The sequence below is a fragment of the Salmo salar genome, chromosome ssa01 (genome assembly GCF_905237065.1).
Source record: "Salmo salar chromosome ssa01, Ssal_v3.1, whole genome shotgun sequence".
Taxonomy (NCBI): domain Eukaryota; kingdom Metazoa; phylum Chordata; class Actinopteri; order Salmoniformes; family Salmonidae; genus Salmo; species Salmo salar.
In genome coordinates this window covers 128542344-128566758 of record NC_059442.1, presented here as the reverse complement: position 1 = coordinate 128566758, position 24415 = coordinate 128542344, and the positions used below count along the sequence as shown (strand labels likewise).

The window sequence follows — 24415 nt, the reverse complement described above, 5'->3', positions numbered from 1 at the left end:
TTGATCAATTTTGAATTCAGACTGTAACAACAAATTATGGAATAAGTCAAAGGTTATGAATACTTTCTGAAGGCACTGTCCTAGGTCCTCTTCCCTATCAAATAATCTGATTCAACTCTGCCAGAGTTATTAAGTCGTCACATCCCTGATAGAAGCTGTTCAGGAGGCCTAACAACCACATGGGGAATCCTACTAAATATAATCTTACAACTGTCCCTAGACTTAAGATACTCACAACTGATCCTAATCATTGCAATAGCCTATATGATATGAAAAAGTTGACACACCTACTCATTCCAGGGTTTTTCTTTATTTTTTAAATAATAGTGAAGACATCAAAACATATGGAATCATGTAGTAACCAATACTGTTAAATAAAATCAAAATGTATTTTTATATTTGAGATTCTTTAAAGTATCCACCCTTTGCTTGATGGCATTCTCTCAAACAGCTTCATGAGGTAACCTGGAATGCATTTCAATTAACAGGTGTGTCTTGTTAAAAGTTGATTTGGGAATATTTTTCCTTCTTAATGCTTTTGAGCTAATCAGTTGTGTTGTGACAAGGTATGGGTGGTATACAGAAGATAGCCCTATTTGGTAAAATACCAAGTCCATATTATGGCAAGAACAGCTCAAATAACCAAAGAGAAACAACAGTCCATCATTACTTTAAGACATGAAGGACAGTCAATGAGGAAAATATCAAAGAACTTTGAATGTTTCTTCAAGTGCAGTCACAAAAACCATCAAGCGCTATGATGAAACTGGCTCTCATGAGGACCGCCACAGGAAAGGAAAACCCAGAGTTACCTCTGCTGCAGAGGATGTTCATTAGTTACCAGGCTCAGAAATTGCAACTCAAATAAATGCTTCACAGAGTTCCAGTAACAGACACATCAACTGTTCAGAGGAGACTGCGTGAATCAGGCCTTTGTGAGACACATAGTAGGTGAACAGATGATCTCCGCATGTGTGGTTCCCACTGTGAATCATGGAGGTGTGATGATGTGGGGGTGCTTTGCTGGTGACACTGTCAGTGATTTATTTAGAATTCAAGGCACACTTAACCAGCATGGCTACCACAGCATTCTGCAGCGATACGCCATCCCATCTGGTTTGCACTTAGTGGGACTATCATTTGTTTTTCAACAGGACAATGACCCAACACACCTCCAGGCTGTGTAAGGGCTATTTGATCAAGAAGGAGTGTGCTGGAGTGCTGCATCAGATGACCTGGCCTCCACAATCACCCGACCTCAACCAAAGTGAGATGGTTTGGGATGAGTTGGACCGCAGAGTGAAGGAAAAGCAGCAAAAGAGTGCTCAGCATATGTGGGAACTCTTTCAAGACTGTTGGAAAAGCCTTCCAGGTGAAGCTGTTTGAGAGAATGCCAAGAGTTTGCAAAGCTGTCATCAAGGCAAAGGGTGGCTCCTTCGAAGAATCTAAAATATATTTTGATTTGTTTAACACTTTTTTGGTTACTATATGATTCCATATGTGTTATTTCATAGTTTGTCTTCAATTATTCTACAATGTAGAAAATAAAGAAAAAGCCCTGAATGAGTAGGTGTGTCAACTTTTGACTGGTACTGTATATCAATAAATATAAGATTAGAATTCCACACCCTGGTTCCAAATAATATGCTATACATAATGTAAACAAGTCAATTAGTAATTTAAGTGCATAAATCGCTGAATAGGGGTATTTTACCAGTGGTCTTTTCTAACTCTAGGGTGAAAACTAAAGCAGTGTCACTGTTGATTCCCCACAAATACAGCTGAAATAAATCAAATATCCTTAAAAGGCTAAATCCATCATTTCCTATTAGCTTCAATATACTGAAACATCTTATCAACGTCGACCTCAACAACATCCACGGCATTTATAAAGCTGCCTTCGAAAATGCAAAACAAACAGTGTAGTAGATTTCTGGGCCTCCAATAGATTTATACAGTAGAGGATAAAACGATGCTCTCTCTAAGCCATTGCTGGTGAATGTGCTCTTCACAAATGACAAAACAAAATGACAATGTTATTCTATGCTACAGTATGGTCAACTTTGTTACTGCTTTGGTTTGAGTTGAGGCAACTCAAATTCCTCCCTGTTCCAACTTAATGCTGGGACGGTCCTTATTCACTGTGCTTTAGTTATCCAGTCAAGATTGTGACATGTGTAGTGCATACTAACCACATTCAAAAACACCAAGACCTTCTACATGGAAATGGACAATGTCAGTATCTAGCAAAATAGAATCAGATAGAAAATACCACTGATAATGAACCACAACCTGAAATATTCATTTAAAAAAAGAAAATAATTCTGAAAAATGAAATATAAATATGGCATAGAGAATGCCCATATGTTTTAAAAGGTAAATCCTTATTTTTATAACATTTAAAAGTGTTTTTGTAATATGCACATATGTATATGTATAGTAACACTCAGGGGTTTAACGGTGTTGTGTTGTGTGGATGGATGGCTCTTTTTCTCTCTAGACTGAGGGTACCTACATAGACTTTATAACACATGAATAACCATATATAAGCAGTACATAAGCATTTCACGAATGGATGTTTGTTTTTTTATACTGTGGTATATATGGGTTATTAATGTGATATGAAGTCATTATAAGTCCTAAGAGGTACCCTTCAAGTACCATCATAATCAACTCCACAGCTCTGGACTGGTTGGCCATGATGACAGAATTCAGTCACCAATCAAAATGTAAAGTGGTAACATGAAAACAACAGAGTCAAAAGCACCTGACATCAATAAGAAAGTTCTCACATCATAAAAATAGTCCATGACACTTATATAAGCGGCAAGCCTTACTTCATTGCAATGGGTTTAAAAAAAAAGTATTACTTGGACTTTATATGTCGCTCCACATGAGATGTTCCTCATGTTAGGAGGAACAAGGAAAAGCTCTATCCATGTTGGCACGTGTCCATACATTGTCCATGATAATTTTGACACAGTCATTTTCCCTTTGTTCATCCCCAGCAATTACAGTGTACAAGAGTACAATAATACAGTTAATGATTTGTTTCGCAGACCCAGATTACAATTTAATCAAGATTACTGATCATTTGGTTTCATGGACATGGCCTCAATTATTGTTGGACTATGGTTAAACTTCATTTAAAAAGTTCCCGTCACAGTCCAGCAGTATGCAATTCAAGGTTAATAGATGTTCATTAAATCATTTTTAGCTCTTGATGAACTAAATCAGAATTGGGCCTACTCCTGGATTATTTTAATCTGGGTTTGAGAAACTGGTCCTAAGAGTATCTTCAAATGGAGACGGAAAGGAAATCTCAATCAAATTTAAGGCTTTTCTCTATGTGATGAGGAGGCAGAAGCACAGTCAGCACAGTCGGGCACACACGCAAACACATATGCTCACACATGCACGCACACACACACACATACTCACACACACACACAACTCCCCCTCACCCCCCCACCCATACACCTGCCCAGACTCACTCAGCCCAGTATATCCAGGTAGACAGGCAAGGCCTTGGCCAGGCTCTGGAGCAGGCTGTGGATCTCCTTGATGTTCAGTCTCATGTAGGACTCTCTCTGCCAGCATCCCAGCATCAGGTCGTACACCTCCTTTGGACAGGAACGCGGCCGCTGCAGCACGCGCCCCTGGGTGATACACTCGATCACCTGCATAAAGTGTCACCACCACAATGCAATTGAAATTCAGTTCAATTCAACTATTTATTCCCTCAGGGGCAATTAAGGAAGCCATTGCTCACATGATAACAGCATCTAAACAAAGTGAGGTTAACCAAGGTGATATGTTTTTTAGACTCAGACGTATTAGCCTTGGTTTCATCTAATAGATTTCCAGAAAATGTATATTCATAACGCATCAAAATCTACACAGAGAATAAAACATTAGGAACACCTTCCTAATATTGCATTGCAAACCCCACCCCCTTCTTTAACCCATCCCCTGCCCTTCATCTACACTGATTGAAGTGGATTTAACAAGTGACATCAATAAGGGATCAAAGCTTTCACCTGGATTCACCTGGTCACGCCGTGTCATGGAAAGAACAGGTGTTCCTAATGTTTTGTACAGTCAATGTATATGGACAATACAAATGTGATATACTGTAACTAAGATTAGAAAAATGGAGACTACAGAAGACTGATGTATTTGAAGTTGACGATAAGTCTCATCATTGGAGCTCAGGTGCTATGATACCAGTGTAGTCAATCTGCTGTAGGAAAGGTTTGAGTTTGTGTCTTAAGACCTTGTAATCTTCGGAAACCAGAACCAAATCTCAAGAGTGCTGCCTGTCTGTGATAAGAGACTACTGACCTCATTGTTGGAGAGCTGGTACCAGGGCTGCTTCCCATAGGTGAAGATCTCCCAGAGGACCACGCCGAGACTCCAGACATCACTCTCCGTGGTGAACCTCCGGTACATGATGCTCTCTGGAGGCATCCAGCGGATGGGCAGCATGGTGTGACCACCCACCTGGAAACAGACAAAGGAAACATCAAGAACCATTTACACTCAGTTACATTCATCTGTTTTGTATTGATTCTCCCGAGGGAGGGCCAGGAAGCAGCAGAGGGCACTGTAGTCTACATAGACCCCAGGCCTGGGGCTGACTTGGACACAGAACAAGTCTGGATCTAAGAGCCAAATCTGAGCAACTGCCTTTAAAAAGCAACAAATCCCTTTGAAAACGGCCTACATGGCATCGATTTGAGTCATGAACAGTTATTCTAGTGTCAAAATTGACTACAAAGTGTAATAGGATAATTTTGGTCATAAAGTCAGTCTCGCCTAAAATGGAGTTTGGAACAACCGTGCGTTACTTCAGAAATACTGCACCAAACACCTTAGTTCGATGTGAAATCGCGCAACTAAAACATCCTCTGCAAAAAACGTCTAAATTAATTACAGATTTCTTGAGTTATTTTAGATTCATTCTGAAGATTATGAGGAAATTAAATAGACTTCTTCTGCATCTACAGTGTCTCATGGGGGACAATCTTGAAAATGAAATCTTGTTTTTCTAATGAGCAACAGAAAAACACACGTGCCAATTGACGTGTTCAGTTGCTCTTTAAGATAATGCCAGCATGGCGCAAAAATATTTTTGGTAAAAGAGATTGTTCTGGCAATTCTCACATAAAAACATAATTGGGAGGAAGGTTTAACATGCTTTAAAAAAAGGAAAATAAATAAATAAATATATATATATATATACATACATACACACACACACACTCTCTACCAGTCAAAAGTTTGGACACACCTACTCATTCAAGGATTTTTATTTATTTTGACTATTTTCTACATTGTAGGATAATAGAAGACATCACAACTATGAAATAACCCATATGGAATCATATAGTAACCAAAAAAGTGTTAAACAAATCAAAATATATCTTATTATTTAGATTCTTCAAAGTAGCCACCCATTGCCTTGATGATGGCTTTTGCACACTCTTGGCATTCTCTCAACCAGATTTCACCTGGAATGCTATTCCAACAGTCTTGAAAGAGTTCCCACATATGCTGATCACTTGTTGGCTGCTTTTCCTTCACTCTGCAGGTCCAACTCATCCTAATCCATTTCAATTGGGTTGAGGTCGGGTGATTGTGGAGGCCAGGTCATCTGATGCAGCACTCTATCACACTCCTTGATCAAATAGCTCTTACACAGCCTGGAGCTGTGTTGGGTCATTGTCCTGTTGAAAAACGATTGATAGTCCCACTAAGCGTAAACCAGATGGGATGGCGTATCGCTGCAGAATGCTGTGGTAGCCATGCTGGTTAAGTGTGCCTTGAATTCTAAATAAATCACAGACAGTGTCATCAGCAAAGCACCCCCACATCATCACACCTCCTCCATGCTTCACAATGGAAACCACACATGTGGAGATCATCTGTTCACCTACTATGAGTCTCAAAGACATGGGGGTTGGAACTAAACATCTCAAATTTGGACTCAGACCAAAGGACAGATTTCCTCCGGTCTAATGTCCATTGCTCCTGTTTCTTGGCCCAAGCAAGTCTCTTCTTCTTATTGGTGTCCTTTAGTAGTGGTTTCCTTGCAGCAATTTAACCATGAAGGCCTGAGTCACACAGTCTCCTCTGAACAGTTGAGATGTGTCTGTTACTTGAACTCTGAAAGATTTATTTGGGCTACAATTTCTGAGGCTGGTAACTCTAATGAACATCCTTTGCAGAAGAGGGAACTCTGGGTCTTCCTTTTCTGTGGTGGTCCTCATGAGAGCCAGTTTCATCATAGCGCTTGATGGTTTTTGCGACTGCTTTTGAAGAAACGTTCAAAGTTCTTGAAATTTTCCACACTGACTGATCTTCATGTCTTAAAGTAATGATGGACTGTCATTTCTCTTTACTTATTTGAGCTGTTCTTGCCATAATATGCACTTGGTCTTTTACCAAATAGGGCCATCTTCTGTATACCACCGCTACCTTGTCTCAACAACTGATTGACTCAAACGCATTAAGGAAAGAAATTCCACAAATTAATTTAACAAGGCACACCTGTTAATTGAAATGCATTCCAGGTGACTACCTCATGAAGCTGGTTGAGAGAATGCCAAGAGTGTGCAAAGCTGTCATCAAGTAAAGGGTGGAAGGGTGGAAGAATCTCAAATATATGTTGATTTGTTTAACACTTTTTTGGTTACTACATGATTCCATATGTGTTATTTCATAATTTTGATGTCTTCACTATTATTCTACAAGGTAGAAAATAGTAAAAATAAAGAAAAACCCTTGAATGAGTAGGTGTGTCCAAACCTTTGACTTGGTACTGTATATAAATGATGAAAGTATCAGTTTTAGGCCCTTTTTAGACCTATACATGCCTCTTGTAAGAAACAAATGATTTGTGAATAATCTTGTCATTTTACTCCTTATAATGTGTGCTCTAAAACATGGAGTATATCTATATTCTGAAATAAAATTCCCATTAATTTATTCAACATAAAAAATATGAATAATATCTCAAAAGTAACCTTTTTGCTTTTGCTCATTTTTAGACATTGTTTGGAACAATATACTATTCAAACATCAACTTTCCAGAGTGGGCTCTCTGGTACTTTTGAAGAAATCATCAATTTTATACAAAGAAATTGACATTGTATGTCATTAACCAATCACAGCCCTCCTGTAGGATTGCACATTCAGCAAATCACCAGCAGAGGGAGTTCCCTTTGAATCCATTTCCCCATTCATTGTGTTGGTGGTGCTCATAAAATGTATCATAACTTTGAAAGTAGCAGAGAGCCCACTTTAGAAATGTGATGTACTTGTAGAATATATTGTTTAAAACAATATCTCTAAAAATGAGCACACTATTAGGAGGATAATGACACCAAGGTGTTGTCTGTATCATGTACGGTTCACGGATCATTAAGTCTTACAAGGGGCATGTATAGGTCTAAAAAGGGCCTAAAATTGACACTCATTATGATTTTCAAAAAAATTGTTTCTTACACAAATGTAAAAAGAATATCAAACATCCGTCCTCCCAATTAAGTTTCTATGTGAGAATTGTCAGATCAACCTGAGTTGGCCAAAATATTTTTGGGCCCATGCAGGCATGAAATCGCATTAAAGCCAGTAGTGTTGCCTATACTGTTCTAGTAGAAGCTAGACAGTAGCAGATAGCAGTTAGCCTGTTAGCCCAATCTGTTTGTGCTTTAAGTAGCCAATATCATGCCAATTTGACATAACAACAACAAAGGAGTTGGGTAAAACAGAAGCCGGTTAGACTACCAGGCTATCTGCTAAGGTAGACAATGTTTTCCTCACTCATTTTATAAGAACTAGGTTAGATACTGGATAGAAAGGAGAAGCGTGTTCATGAATCTAGGTATTTTAAGAGCAGTAGCTTGCCTCTGAAAAGGCCTTAAAATAGAGAATTCAAGGCTAAATTTGCATCACGGCATAAATGCAACGTCAAGCATGAACTCCTTGCTCAGGGGAAAAAAACTGCCAGTGCATTTTGCACTGTTGCCCCCTATTACCATGGAAACAGCAATTCTATGCAGATTATAGAATTTGCATTTAAATGGCATTAAAAATAGATTTAAAACATTGGTGGTTAAAATTATTGCTGTAACAGCAAATTCTAATTACACATGAGTGTATTCCTGTCTTTCTGTTTTGCTTGTGTGTGTGTGTGTGTGTGTGTGTGTGTGTGTGTGTGTGTGTGTGTGTGTGTGTGTGTGTGTGTGTGTGCGTGTGTGTGTGCGTGTGTGTGTGTATGCCCACAGACTCACTCTGTAGTAGTCGGTACTGTACACATCCCTGGACATGCCAAAGTCCCCAATCTTGACGAGCAGGTTCTCTCCCACCAGACAGTTGCGTGTGGCCAGGTCTCTGTGGACAAAGTGCTGGGAGGCCAGGTAGACCATGCCTGCAGCGATCTGCTGGGCGATGTGCAGCATCTGGGACTGGGTCAGCTCCACCATCAGGCTGTGCTGCCCATCAGCCATCAGCACTGCATCAGGACCATGGGACCTACACCACAACACAGGTGGGTCAAACACAATGCTAACTATAGTTATCTACAATTGACTACAAAGAGGACTTAATCTGATAAGTGCAAACTCATTCGCTTCCATTGCAGTTACCCAGTTTCAATTCAAATAAAGTATCACACTTACATACAGTACTAGTCAAAAGTTTGGACACACCTAGTCATTCAAGGGTTTTTCTTTATTTTTACTATTTTCTGCATTGAAGAATAATAGAAGACATCAAAAATGAAATAACATATATGGAATCATTTTGTAACCAAAAAAAGTGTTAAAACAAATCAATATAATTGTATATTTTGGATTTTTCAAAGTAGCCACCCTTCGCACACTCTTGGCATTCTCTCAACCAGCTTCACCTGGAATACTTTCCAACAGTCTTGAAGGAGTTCCCACATATGCTGAGCACTTGTTGGCTGCTTTTCCTTCACACTGCGATCCAACTCATCCCAAACCATCTCACTTGGGTTGAGGTTGTGTGATTGTGGTGGCCAGGTCATCTGACCTCCACTCTCCTTGTTGGTCAAATAGCCATTACACAGCCTGGAGGTGTGTTTTGGTTCATTGTCCTGTTGAAAATCAAATGATAGTCCCACTAAGCGCAAACCATATGGGATGGCATATTGCTTCAGAATGCCATGCTGTTTAAGTGTGCCTTGAATAAATCAGACAGTGTCACCAGCAATCACCCCCACACCATCACACCTCCTCCTCCATGTTTCACGGCGGGAACCACACGAGGAGATTATCCGTTCACTTACTCTGTCTCACAAAGAAATGGCGGTTTTCTTTCTGATGAGTCCAAATCTCAAATTTGGACTCATCAGACCAAAGGACAGATTTCCACCGGTCTAATGTCCATTGCTCGTGTTTCTTGGCCCAAGCAAGTCTCTTCTTATTATTGGTGTCCTTTAGTAGGGGTTTCTTTGCAGCAATTCGACCATGAAGGCTTGATTCACTTGGTCTTTTACCAAATAGGGCCATCTTCTGTATACTACCCCTATCTTGTCACAACACAATTGATTGGCTCAAATGCATTAAGAAGGAAAGAAATTCCACAAATTATATTTTAACAAGGCACACCTGTTAATTGAAATGCATTCCAGGTGACTACCTCATGACGCTGGTTGAGAGAATGCAAAGAGTATGCAAAGCTGTCATCAAGGCAAAGGGTGGCTACTCTGAAGAATCTAAAATGTAAAATATATTTTGATTTGTTTAACACTTTTTTGGTTACTACATGATTCCATATGTGTTATGTCATAGTTTGATTCTTCACTGTTATTCTACAATGTAGGAAATAGTAAAAATAAAGAAAAACTATTGAATGTGTAGGTGTCCAAACTTTTGACTGATGTGTCAAAATCCCCCATAACCTTTCATGACTGATTAGATTAGACACCTTTATTATACATGAAGTTTGCACAGAATGTAAATGTGTCTTTGGCGCTCTGGCTTACAGTAAAAGGATAAAAACAGACACAAAACATACACATTGCACACATGGAGTATTTACGTCAGTTAGTACTTTAATACAGTACACGTGAATTGGCAAACGTAAATCACACGCACATACGCACAAAGGCATTGGGACACAAGACAATACCTGAGGAACTTGTTGAGGTCGCCGTGCTTCATGTACTCAAACACCATGATGAGCGGGTCACTCTCCACACACACGCCGTAGAAGGTAACGATGTGCTCGTGCTGCAGGTTGGTCAGTAGCTCCGCCTCCCGGTGGAAGTCGGCTCGGCCGCTCTCGCTGGCCTCTTTCAACGTCTGAGGACAGGGATGCATGTGCACGTGCAAGCACACGCACACGCACACCATCATTTAATCATTGATTGATGGGATTGTTGATTGTTTCAAAGTCTCCTTCCTACAAAATTTGATTAAATCCTAATATACTTGTTTGCCGTGCTATTATCCAAAACAATGTACATACAATCCTCACATATGGGAAAAGCACAAACAGCAAAATAGTTTATACTTAGCTGTTCTTAAAAATTTATTTAAAAAACTGGACTTAAGTGTGTGTTGATTGTTTGAAATGGCATGCATAGATGGCCATACTTTACCTTGACAGCCACCAGGATCTTGTCCTGATCTGGGATCAGGTTGTAGCACTCAGCCAGGAACACCTTCCCAAAGGCCCCCTCTCCCAGCTCACGCTTCAGCACAATGTTGTGTCTCTTGATGTGCTGGACAACTGGGATGTAAAGAGACAGATGAAGTAAGGCTATCACAAAGCCCAAGTCTAGAGGCCTGAGTTTTTCCTGAACATCGTGTGAACTGACCAAGAAAAACTCTGGGCCCTCGTTAGAATTAGTCAGGTCAAGTGGTCAGGAAAAACTCCTGGCCCTACACATTACATACACTAAAGTTAACAGCCCTAGTCTACTACTGTATAGAGGAAAAACAGTGAAACTGTGATATTCTGGTCGCTTGTCAGACGAGTATGGACATTGTAGCCATTACAGAACTCCATTTCTTACAGGGCTACAAGTGAAGTAGTCAGATGTGTGTGTCTGTCTAGTGTCATCCTCTGTGCCGTACAGTCTGATATTACAGCATTAACTGCAAGTCATCTGGCAAGAGGTCAACCAAAGTCATCGCCATGAAGTCCATCCAGTCGCAAGTGGCCCTGTCATGGATTTATCAGAAAAAGACCGGGTTACAACAACAGCAGACCTCCGCACCACGGTAACTCACACGTGTCCGATTTCAGCATGCTGCCAGATTGGCGGAAATACTGTGGGTTCTCGATGACAGGGATCTTTGTCATTCCAATGATCACCGCATCGTGGCCCATCTCTGAGGACGACGGGGTGTTGTTGCCATTGGAGACGTGATGAAGAGGACTGGCGGAGTCATCGTCGTTACTGATGACTGAGGAGGAGCCTGAGGAGGAAGGGGAGGACCCCAGTGGGAGGAAATACAATTATGAGGAGAGGAGTGTTTGACTTCTGTATGTTATTATGTGGCCGAACATAAGCTGGAATGTGGTAGGGTTAAATAGAATTAAAACTGTAGAAATGTGCATCTAAAACAAGATGTTCATTGTTATCCAAATGCCTGCAAGTCTCAATACTGGTTTGAAAAATGACTAAACTAAGATGAAAAAGGAAATCTTTACCCTTCATCCCAAACTTTGAGTTTCTTCCGTATTTCAGAATGATCACCATTAGAACACATCCAATTAATGCCACGCCAGCGATCCCCACCACTATGTACACCTGGAAAAACACCATTCAACAATGCAAAATACTTACCAATAACAGTGCACAACATTATAGTATGCACATAACAACGCATGACAAATTATAACGTGTATGTTAACTTACTGCAACACTGTCCTCTATTGGGGGTAGTGGTAAGTCTGAGACAAAAAGACCAAGCACAGGTCATAATTAAAACAGAATGAAACAGCATTAGACATACAAACATTAAAGTACATCATCTAATTTCTTCTGATTTCTTCTCTCACATTAAAATTAACTTAGATTTTTTCAAATGCTAAAAATACTGTCTGGTTGTGATGTAACCAGACAGTAGGTGTGTTAGCTACAGTGCCTTCAGAAAGTATTCACACCCCTTGACTTTTTACATGTTTGGTTGTGTTACAGCATGAATTTAAAATGGATTATATTTAGATTTTTTTGGCCTACACACCAACACCACACAATGTCAAAGTGGATTTTTTTTCTTGAAAGTTTTACAAATTAATAAAACATTTGAAGCTGAAATGTCTTGTCAATAAGTATTCAAACCCTTTGTTATGTCAAGCCTAAATAAGTTCAGGAGTAACAATGTGCTTAACAAGTCACATAATAAGTTGCATGGCCTCACTTTGTGCGCAATAGTGTTTAACATGATTTTTGAATGACTACCTCATCTCTTTACCCCACACAGACAATTATCAGTAAGGTTCCTCAGTCGAGCAGAGAATTTCAAAGACAGATTCAACCACAAAGACCAAGGAGGTTTTCCAATGCCTCGCAAAGAAGGGCACCTATTGGTAGATGGGTAAAAAAAGCAGACATTGAATATCCCTTTGAGCATGGTGAAGTGATTAATTACACTTTGGATGGTGTATCAATAAACCCAGTCACTACAAAGATGCAGGCGTCCTTCCTAACTCAGTTGCCAGAGAGGAAGGAAACCACTCAGCGACTTCACCATGAGGCCAACGGTGACTTTAAAACAGTTACATAGTTTGAGGATGGATCAACAACATTATAGTTACTCTACAATTGACAGAGTGAAAAGGAAGCCTGTACAAAATAAAAATATTCCAAAACATGCATCCTGTTTGCAACAAGGAACTAAAAGTAATATTGCAAAACATTTGGCAAAGCAATAAACTTTTTTCCTAAATACATAGTGTTATGTTTGGGGAAAATCCAATACAACACATTATTTAGTACCAGTCTCCATATTCTCAAGCATAGTGGTGGCTTCATCATGTTATGGGTATGCTTGTAATTGTTGAGGGCTGGGGAGTTTTTTTTCAGCAGGACAATAACTTAAACACAAGGCCAAATCTACACTGGAGTTGCTTACTAAGAAGACAGTGAATTTTAACTCTACCTACATGTACATATTACCTCAATTACCTTGACTAACCGGTGCTCCCGTACATTGACTCTGTTCCAATACCCCCTGTATATAGCCTCTTAACACTTATTTTTCTTAAAACTGCATAGTTCGTTAAGGGCTTGTAAGTAATAACATTTGTTTTGTTGTTCCTGAGTGGCCAAGTTACTGTTTACTTCAATTACTTCAAGATCTATGGCAAGACCTGAAAATTGTTGTCTAGAAATGATCAACAACCAATTTGACAAATGTATGAATTTTTTAAAGAATAATGGGCAAATGTTGCACAATCCCCAGAAAGACTCACAGCTGTAATCACTGCCAAACGTGCTTCTACAAAGTATAGACTCAGGGGTGTGAATACTTATGTAAATTAGATCTTTCTGTATTTCATTTTCAATAGACATGTTTTCACTTTGATATCCATTTTGAATTCAGGCTGTAACAACAAAATGTGGAATAACTCAAGGGGCATGAATACTTTCTGAAGGCACTGTAAGTTACGTAATAGACAGGGCCCAGAAACTGCCATTTTGTCCAGTGAAAGGTTTCTCCATGGATTATGCTTGTCTATCCCCTATTAGCTTTTGGGCCACCCTGGATTTTTCCCCAAATCCAATATGTTCCCTCAGGATTTCATACTTCAAGCACATACCAGTGGTGTCTGAGATGCAGCAGGGTGATGACATCCCACAGCACAGGAAGAGCAGTGGACAGAGGAAAGGAAAATAACAAGGCAGGATCATCAATCTGTCATTATTCCTAAGGCCCAGCGCAGTCAAAAACTACATTTTCCTGTATTTTATACATACAGTGCATTCGGGAAGTATTCAGACCCCTTCACTTTTTCCACATTTTGTTACGTTACAGCCTTATTCTAAAATTGATTAAATTGTTTCTCATCAATCTACACACAACACCCCATAATGACAAAGCAAAAACAGGTTTAGATATTTTTGAAAATTCACATAAGTATTCAGACCCTTTGTTGAAGCACCTTTGCCAGCGATTACAGCCTCGAGACTTCTTGGGTATGATGCTACAAGCTTGGCACACCTGTATTCGGGGAGTTTCTCCCATTCTTCTCTGCAGATCCGCTCAAGCTCTGTCAGGTTGGATGGGGAGCGTCGACGCAAAGCTATTTTCAGGTCTCTCCAGAGATGTTCGATTGGGTTCAAGTCCGAAGCTCTGGCTGGGCCACTCAAGGACATTCAGAGACTTGTCCCGAAGCCACTCCTGTGTTGTCTTGGCTGTGTGCTTAGGGTCATTGTCCTGTTGGAAGGTGAACCTTCACCCCAGTCTGAGGTCCTGAGCGCTCTGGAGCAGGTTTACTTTGCTCTATCCATCAATCCTGACTAGTCCCCCAGTCCCTGCCGCTGAAAAAGATCCCCATAGCATGATGCTGCTACCACCATGCTTCCCCGTAGGGATGGTATTGGCCAGGTGATGAGCGGTGCCTGGTTTCCTCCAGACGTGACGCTTGGCATTCAGGCCAAAGAGTTCAATCTTGGTTTCATCAGACCGGAGAATTTTGTTTCTCATGGTCAGAGTCATTTAGGTGCCTTTCCCTTTTGGCAATCTCCAAGCAGGCTGTCATGTGCCTTTTACTGAGGAGTGGCTTCTGCCTGGCCACTGTACCATAAAGACCTGACTGGTGGAGTGCTGCAGAGATGGTTCTCCTTCTGGAAGGTTCTCCCATCGCACAGAGGAACTCTGGAGCTCTGTCAGAGTGATTATTGGGTTCTTGTTCTCCTCCCTGACCAAGGCCCTGCTCCCCCGATTGCTCAGTTTGGCCGGACGGCCAGCTCTAGGAAGAGTCTTGGTGTTTCTTAACTTATTCCATTTAAGAATGATGGAGGCCACTGTTCTTGGGGGCCTTCAATGCTGCAGAAATGTTTTGGTACCCTTCCCCAGATCTGTGCCTCAACAGAATCCTGTCTTGGAGCTCAAGGGACAATTTGTTCGACCTCATGGCTTGGTTTTTGCTCTGACATGCACTGTCAACTGTGGGAACTTATATAGACAGGTGTGTGTCATTCCAAATCATGTCCAATCAATTGAATTTACCACAGGTGGACTCCAATCAAGTTGTAGAAACATCTCAAGGATGATCAATGGAAACAGGATGCACCTGAACTCAATTTCAAGTCTCATGTCAAAGGGTCTGAATACTTGTGAATAAGGTGTCATTTTTTTAAATAAATGTGCTAAGTTTTCTAAAAACCTGTTTTCACTTTGTCATTATGGGATATTGTGTGTAGATTTAATCAATCAAAACATTTCCTCATCAAGTTTAGAATAAGGCTGCAATGTAACAGAATGTGGAGAAAGTCAAGGAGTCTGAATACTTTCAGAATGCACTGTATACACACACACAATGTTGGAATAATACTGTAAAATTGTGAAATTTATGATAATTACCTTTTAGTGTAAGAGCTGTTTGAAAAAAAACGTCTAAAATCTTTTGACTGTTTTGTGGGATGGTGTTGGCCTGACTGGTGACATCACCAGGTGGTAAATGAGTTAACAGACCAATAAGAAACAGTTCCAAACCTCTATCAATAACAGCTAGTTTTCAGTTTTCCCTTCCCAGCTCAGACCACTCCCAGACAGTCCCCGCAAAATTCTTGCTTGAGAAATAGCTTCTTAGCAAAGAGCAATGTTTGTTTCTTTTTGACAATTTAAATTGAAAACATTCACAGTAAGGTACGTAATTGTATCCCAAAATGATTTGATATTGAGATAACAAAAAAAATGGCTGCGTTGGATATTTAAAATTAAAGTAACTGTCCAGTAAAAATCTCACTTTTAAAAAGTTAATATTCTGTTAACTCATACCTAAATAATGTTGTTGACTCGTGCTATACTCATACTGTATGTTGCCAAAGCATAATTTGGAGGGGGGGGGGGAGGGGGGAACACCTCAAACTTCTATGTCAAACAGACCTTTTAAAAAAAATGCTTGCAATTTCCTCAGAGGATAATTGCAGAAAGGCCAATCGGTGGTCTACTTGCGTGAATATTTTTTAGGATTGGTATACGCCCACACCATTCTGTTGTTGAGGTACGCCCACACCATTCCAACACAGAAAAGCTGCTTTTTAACATTCTTAATTGAAAAAATTTGGAAGGAAATCTATTTCACTCATATTGTAATTAATTATACGTCATATTTCATAGAAATCGAGAAACACTGGACAGTTATTTCATGTCATGTCAAGAGAAAAACACATATATACTTGTCTTTGTAACGGGACGTTTTAGAATTGTAATTCTTTGCAAAATTGCAATGTCTTAAGAAATACTTACAAGGGTAGGTATATGGCGGTTCTGAAATAAGTGAAAAAGGGAATTTACATGTTATTCATAAACATCGATTACACATACCATGCTACATTAAAAAAAAAAGAATATTCTCAGAAAAAAAAGATGCTATGTTGAACCATTTGTTCCGGTAGGAAACCTCTGAAAAAAAGTTACAATTTTCAGGTCATATAGAACCCTTTTTGGTTCCACATAGAACTCTTGAATTGGTGCTATTTGGAACCAAAAAGAGTTTTATTTGACTTGAAATGTTTTTTTGATGGTCCTAGAGGGTTCTACATATCACCGATTTTTTCAGAGAGTCTAAAAACAACTTACATACAGATAACATCTTATACAGAATTACAGTAACTATAAACTAAACTGCAGTGAGACCTGTATCGTAGTCTGTGTCTGGCGGGAGCAGGAAGTGGGCGTCGATTTCTTTACGATCCTCCCCGTACTCGTTCCTGACCACCAGCGTATACTGCCCATTGTGGATGTGAGTCGGGTTGACAAGCTTCAGGCAGCCGTGGTGAACGCTCCCTGTGCTCTCGTGGATCTCGGTCTTGATGTACTCCTGTTCGTGGAGCTCTTGGTCCTTGTGGTACCACCGTAGCTCGGGCTTGGGGTTTCCGGTCACACTGAAGGGGATACACCAGTGGTGGAGGCGCAATGGCTCCAGCAGCTCCAGGATAGTGGGGCGAACTGACACAGAGACAACAGGAAGAATAGTCACAGGGTACTGGGAGTGGGTGCTAGACATGAGGAAGGAGGACTGGAGGAATGCAGTGGGATACTGGGGTAAGGGGGCTAGACAGGAGGGAGAGTATGGTAGGGCATTGAGGGCAACCAGGAGCTAAACAGAAGGAGGAGTACAGTATGGTAAGGTGACAGGAGACATGTAGAGTCAATCAGATTGTTGAGCAATACTATCATTTCAGTAAGGACACAGAACCACCAGAGGTGGTCTTTCAGAATGTAGATAACCAATACTAGGATGCTACAGATCCAGGATAAAATTACACTGTAGAATCAGTGAAAATGGCATTTTACATTTTGTAACCACAGTGGCAGACTAAAATAAACCAAAAAAATGGTATAGGCACTCAACACAACAGAACACGTCCTTACAGAGGATGTTGAGTTGGAGGTAAGCCTCGGTTTGGCCGACTACGTTCTCAACATTGCAAGTGATCACTCTGCCGTTGTCCGAAGGCGAGAGACCTAACAGTGTCAGATTGCTCTCCAGCTCCAAGACATTGATCTATAAATACATTTAGCAATATTAGCAATGTCATGATGAGCATAAGCATTATTAGCTTTAGCATTATTAGTAATATTAACATGTATTACACAGTCAATACAGTTAATAACAAATCATTGTGATCATAGTGAAACATCTGGAGTTTAAATATTTAACGCTGTATGTTATAAAACGCCTAAAAGTATGGAGTAATGTGCTGTTATTATAATAATAAAATGATAATGTTCTTTACGTATTGAAAGGGTAAAAACTTAACAAGTTTCATGTAAAAAAAGAAAAACAAACATAAAATTGAGTGCTATGGGGCCTCCTGAGTGGCGCAGCGGTCTAAGACATTGCAGTGCTAGAGGCGTCACTACAGACCCGGGTCCATCCTGGACTATATCACAACCAGCCGTGATCGGGAGTCCCATAGGGTGGCGCACAATTGGCCCAGTGTCGTCAAGGTTAGGGGAGGGTTTGGCCGGGGGGAGGGCATTTCGCTACACCCGCAATAACATCTGATAAACACGTGAATGTGACCAATAAAATTTGATTTGACTTGGCTCATCGCACTCTAGCGACTCCTTGTGGCGGGCCGGCAGCCTGCAGGCTGACCTCGGTCATCAGTTGAACAGTGTTTCCTCTGACACATTGGTACGGCTGGCTTCCGGGTTAAGTGGGCGGGTGTTAAGATGCGCGGTTTGTCGGTGACTTGACCTTTGCCTCCTGAGCCCATTGGGGAGTTGCAGCGATGAGACAAGATCGAAATTGGGGAGAAAAAGGGGGTAATTTTTTGTTGTTGCAAGTGTTAAGGTGTCAGTTGAGGAAAGTGCATAAGATACAAAGCCAAGAGTTTTTCCCTGCCCACATGACCTCATCAGGAACAACTCCTAGCCCTAGTAATAGTCAGAGGGTTGTGTCATAATATACCAAAACAAAGATCATCATCTTACCTTAGTGATGGTAAACAAACTGTCAATATTCCACAAGATGTCAGGGGCAGGAGACCCTGTTGCACTGCACACTGCTCTGCCATCACTTCCCTCTGTCATTTTGATGATAGAGGGACTGACCTCCGCTGCGGGAGCCTCTGTCAAACGTAAACAGAACCTTTAACAATGTTGTTTTACTGTACAAGTTGCACCTAAGTGACCTTCACTTGATTTCTACTTCATGCTGTTTACTGACTATTTGAAAAGAAAAGTCAAAGCAATACATTGTCATTCTAGTATGCTCGTCAATGTTCCACACGTACACAAGCTTTCTCTCTCTCTGTTTTGTCACAACATGTTTAGTGTAGTTCCCCGTCTGTATGCCTGTCTTTCTCTGGGGTTGACATTACCACAATCAGGGGGAGAGAATCTGGAGATGGCCCTCCTCACTGCTTTGTCATCTATGCATTTCAGCTCTTGACTCTCTGTACTGTCAATGTCCTCTTGCAGCCTCAGTTTGATCCACATGTTCTCACATACACACTTCAGAGGGTTACCAGACAGGAGAGGACTAGAGGGGGAAGAAAACAGAGCATTAACACACACACACATTCATAGACATTGCACTTTAAAATAAGAATTACATGACATAAAATAGTAAATAGGGATAGGTACTTACAAAGATGTCATGTTTAAGTTTTGGAATGTTTTCCAAGAGAGTGTTGACAAGTTATTGTCTCTCAGATTCCTACGAGTCAAAATAATAAATCAGAAATGTTACAATAAACCAACTATTGTAGGTCAGACTGACATAACTAATGTTATCAATGTACAGGTAACTTCCAAAATAAAGGAAACACCAACATAAAGTATCTTTGGGGTGGCAGGTAGCCTAGTGGTTAGGGTGTTGGGCTAGTAACCGGAAGGTTGCTAGATTGAATCCCTGAGCTGACAAGGTAAAAATCTGTTGTTCTGTCGCTGAACAAGGCAGTTAACCCACTGTTCCTAGTGGGTTAACTAGGAAATTAGAATTAGAATTTGTTCTTAACTGACTTGCCTAGTTAAATGAAAATATGGCATTGAGATGCCAGAACAGCTCCTATGCTCCTTGACATAGATTCTACAAGTGTCTGGAACCAGTGCTTGACTTGGACTGAAGTGGGTGCTGGTATTGTTTACAATTCATTGCAGGAGCTCCACAATACTTTTGAGTTAATATTCTATAAGAGGAACAGGAGCTCAAGCAGTAGAACATTTGAGGTGCCGGTACTCAGCTCCGGTGGGCTCCTGCCCAAGTCAAGCACTGTCTGGAACTCTACTGGAGGGATGCGACACCATTTTCCAAGAGAAATTCCATAATTTGGTGTTTTGTGATTAAAAACACCAGGTGCTACTCCAGAATCTCCCATACGTCTGTGACACCAGGTTGAGATCACACACACACACACACACACACACACACACACACACACACACACACACACACACACACACACACACACACACACACAACCATTTAAACCCCCTATGCTCATTTGAGACCCCTCTTTCAAAGTCACAGACCTCTTCTTCTAGCCATGGTAGCCTAAATAATGGGCAACTGGGCACTTATACATGACCCTAAGCATGATGGGATGTTAGTTGCTTAATTAACTCAGGAACCACACTTGTGTGGAAGCGCCTGCTTTCAATGTACTTTTGTATCCCTCATTTCCTCGAGTTTCCTTTCTTTTGGCAGTTACCTGTATATACTGAACTCAATCCAAAATCAGTGTGTGTGTGATTAAACTAAAATGAAAACGCATGTGACTTTGGAACAGAATGCTTGCTCTATTTTCTCTATCACTTTCACTTGTTTTGCACCTAGCACCTTTTAACTATGCATTAACAAAATAATATAGTCAGGCCGTTAACTGCTTCTCACTGTTTGCTGAGCGTGTCGTCCCGTTACCCAGCCATGAGGCTAAACTGTATGTGCTTGAACCAGCTCCTTTGACTGTAGTCGACATTATCATGCCAATCCATGCAGATTTGGACAAGAATTACCACATTAGAAGTGTTGACTGCAAGGCTTCACTGTAAGGTTAGTACAGATGTAGAATCTTCATTTGAGACAGTTTGCTACAGCAGGAAAATAATCCTTCAGCAACAGGAAATGTTAATTATTATGTGGATTATAATTAATGGACATTTTTGGAGGGGTTAATACATATTTCATTAGGGAAAATCAAGTTTCAAAGTGGAAAACACACCGTTTAGAAGCCTATTTAAAACTCAAATACACTACAAGTTTGCATTTCCTACTGTGTAGGAACATTCTCAGCAAAACAATATATAAATTAAGATCCAAATTAAGATCCTACATCTGTAAGAATCTACATAGTCTATAATATAAATTGGGCTTAATTGTTTTGATTGGCTTGGGGGCCCTACATTTGCTCTTTGAACGTACATTAGCTACATCTGTGAGGAGGAAGATAAGAAAAACACCAAACTGAGGATTAATCAAAGACTATACAGTACTTACAGATATTGAAGTCTTGTATTGTTGAAAAAGGCCTGTGATGAGATAGAAGTCAATCTCGTATTTGTCACAGTTCTGTTCGGAGTGGGGGAGTGAATGTGTTATTTTTAGTCACAATTACATATTAATATAGTTCAACCATAACATAGTCTGGATCATAACCTCGCGTAATACTAATACTTACAAATTTCTGAGATTTGAGTAGTACTTCAAGCTGTTGTCATTGATGTCAAATAGTCTGTTTTGATTTGCAATGTATCTGTAAAAGTTCAACACAAAATAATTACAAATGATTGTTATCACAAAAATAATGGAAATATAGTATTTGGCCATCATGTTGATTTTGGGCAGTTTCACAGGTTTCTGAACTGTTTTGTTGGAATCTGTAGCTTCTCTTCATAATAGATTTGATAGCGGTACAAACTGGTGTGTCTTTGGACACTCGGCTAATATCTACTGTTTAAAACAGCTAGGATGATTGATATCTCTTTACACTAGAGTATACAACACCTGGATGGGTGATGGTTGTTCATGTAATATTCATATATGCTTAGAATTAATTATTAATGCTAAATATTCATAATAATGAATGAAAATGCTTTGCATGCCAAGGTAATAGGCCAGTAGACCATCATCAATTAAGGTTTACCTTTGATTAAGCTATGGATGGTATGAGAGGACACAGTTAAGTACAACACCACCCTGTCTAGATGTAGGCTATGGCCTTTGCATGCTGGTGGTGTTAGTTCTCTCACTATCTGCATCTGCCCAGGAGCAATATAGGTTTCAGGCACAATACTATACACCTTATGGATATATGCAATAGGCCTACTGTACTGAAATATGGTACATCTAAACATATGCTGCGTTAGCTAATAGGCCTGATGAACTAGAGTAACACTTATCACCAACAACATGCAGTGGTAATGCATTGTTTTCTCCGCACATGCATTATCTGTTTATTGTCTATCAAATAAACTCATCCAGTCCAGCTCTGGTACTTCAACAATTGTAGCCTAAACCTAATAAATGGCTTTAAACCTGTGTTTTATACAGATACCACTGTGACTGTGTGCTAACGTGTTTGATATTTACAAGAACCACTTCGTGCGGCATCGATTGCTACGATGGGTATTTTGTGGGGGCGACATAGACCCGAGTCTGTGCTGAGTCTGTTACGTTGGCTAGCCCATTATAATCGTGATTTGGCTAATTTATCTGACATTGTTTTCCTTCGTGTTTTTTCTTGCTTCCCCCAGGTCTCTGCATGTTGGAGCCACGGCAGCCATCATGCCATTATCCCCACTAAATATCATTAGCACTATCCCTGCCAGGGCCTGGTTTCTAGCGAAAAATAGCCTATTCCAAATATTCCCAACAACGCGTGCCCCACCACCTGACACGCACGCTCGAACCACCCCCCCCTTAGCATGATAATTATCCTACACTATTATATGCTGCAGCTATAGCCTACTTATTTTTTTTATTGTTGCTTAGGGTAGGCTGTCTCCATACGAAACTGAAAACATGAGATGAACAGCCTATATAGTATGGCAAAGTAAATACACCTTATTTTGTGATACACCTTAGATGTTTTTGTATTTATTTGTTTGAGAAATCTCACATTGGTTTGCTTAAAAACATGAACCGTTCATTGTAGGTTTTCCATGTCTGCAATGGCGTAGCCATTTATTTTAATTAATCGATACTTACATATCGGTGATGTTGATGTCCATTTCTATGTCATCTAACGTAAGGATAGGGAAATCCTCGATCCCTGGTTCAGGATCGATACAAGCAATCCTTGAGATGCTGCAAGTGCAGAACGCAGGGCAAGCAGCGCTAAACCTCCACAGCCACATCAAAACCATAAAGATTCCCAAGCGAGCCATTCCATATTCCCCTACGTTGGAGTCCATCGCAGGTCCAACGATATCTCACGGTAGGTATTGATCAAATATGGATATTATTAATTTCCCCCGTCCTATAGCCAAATTAATCCGTTCGGCACCACTAACGAGACTACCTTTGATCACGAATGCGCAATCCCTTCAATGTAATATTAGGATGCCATGGAATGGCCTCTATGTCTCCGCAGAATTGGTATCACACTACTGCATATCGATGCGGTGAAGCAAGGTGTCAAGTGCTCCGTCCTCCGTCTCACCCGTCTCTTTCTCAGAGGCAGAGCTACTGTCTCTGCGTGGTAAAACGTGGCGCTCCAGATGTTGAGGGAGCAACCCGTTATCCTTGTGATTCTTCTTCATATGCAGTAGTGATGGAGATGGAAATAAGAGACTGCACGGTGGAGTCAGAATGCGTGGTGATATAGCGACAGAGTGCGTGTGCGAGGAGGCAGGGTACCTGCATTCGTCTATTGATTACCGCTGTGGAAGAGCGCATCTCCGCCAGTCATCGCTGGAATTGCGTTTATACAGAGTTGTATTGCTGACAGTTTATCAACATTTATCAGCGTTATGACTATTCAATAGCTATATATTTGCATGCTTATTGTACACATTGTGAAAAATAGATGGGAATAGGTTATCCAAACTATAGCCCTACATTTATTTATTTTATTTAACTATGCAAGTCAGTTTAGAACAAATTCGTATTTACATTGACGGCCTACCTACACCATTATCTTATAATACCACAGTTGGTTAAAATTGAATTATATTACCTCTATTTGTAATGTTTGACGTGCCAATTTTATTCTGCATACCGACAACCTCGGTCTATAGGCCTACAGAGTGCTTTTTCCAACAATACCACAGCTCCATGGATGGCCATTACGAGTGTGACGTGCAGTTTGACGCACAAGACGGGCTGCATCTACGAAAAATTATTAAACAATATATATGTTTGTGTGTGTGCTTCAAATGGGTCTTCCATCCGAGGAAAAAAAAGACAGAAATACTGGTGCTTCAATCGAAATAGTCGTAATTTGTCAAAGCTATGTTAAGCATATTTTATTTAACTAGGCAAGTCAGTTAAGAACAAATTCTTATTTTACAATGACACCCCAACTTGGGCTCCCAAGTGGCGCAGCGGTCTAAGGCAGTGCCACTCAGTGCGAGAGGTGTCACTACAGACCTTAGTTCAATTCCAGGCTGCATCACAACTGGCCGTGATTGGGAGTCCCATAGGGAGGTTGCACAATTGGCCCAGTGTCGTTCAGGTTAGGCAGTCATTGTCAGTTAAAAACAATTTCTTATTTACTTGCCTAGTTAAATAAATCATTATATATATATAT

The 24415-nt window shown here is 40.4% G+C and overlaps 1 protein-coding gene across 1 annotated transcript; it reads right to left on the bottom strand.

Annotated features, from left to right (window-relative positions):
• Window positions 1-1413: 1413 nt before the first annotated feature.
• LOC106562076 (BDNF/NT-3 growth factors receptor) lies at window positions 1414-23934 on the bottom strand. The gene is made up of 18 exons (XM_014126631.2): window positions 22873-23934; window positions 21344-21418; window positions 21163-21234; window positions 19315-19383; window positions 19046-19206; window positions 18657-18793; window positions 17589-17721; window positions 16851-17162; window positions 16461-16481; window positions 13807-13815; window positions 11900-11934; window positions 11692-11791; window positions 11268-11456; window positions 10634-10764; window positions 10162-10334; window positions 8298-8538; window positions 4345-4503; window positions 1414-3680 (listed from the first exon to the last, which is right to left on the bottom strand). Exons 1-18 carry the CDS (start codon window positions 23076-23078, stop codon window positions 3495-3497), a joined length of 2409 nt encoding a protein of 802 aa, XP_013982106.1. The 5' UTR covers window positions 23079-23934; the 3' UTR covers window positions 1414-3494.
• Window positions 23935-24415: the final 481 nt, after the last annotated feature.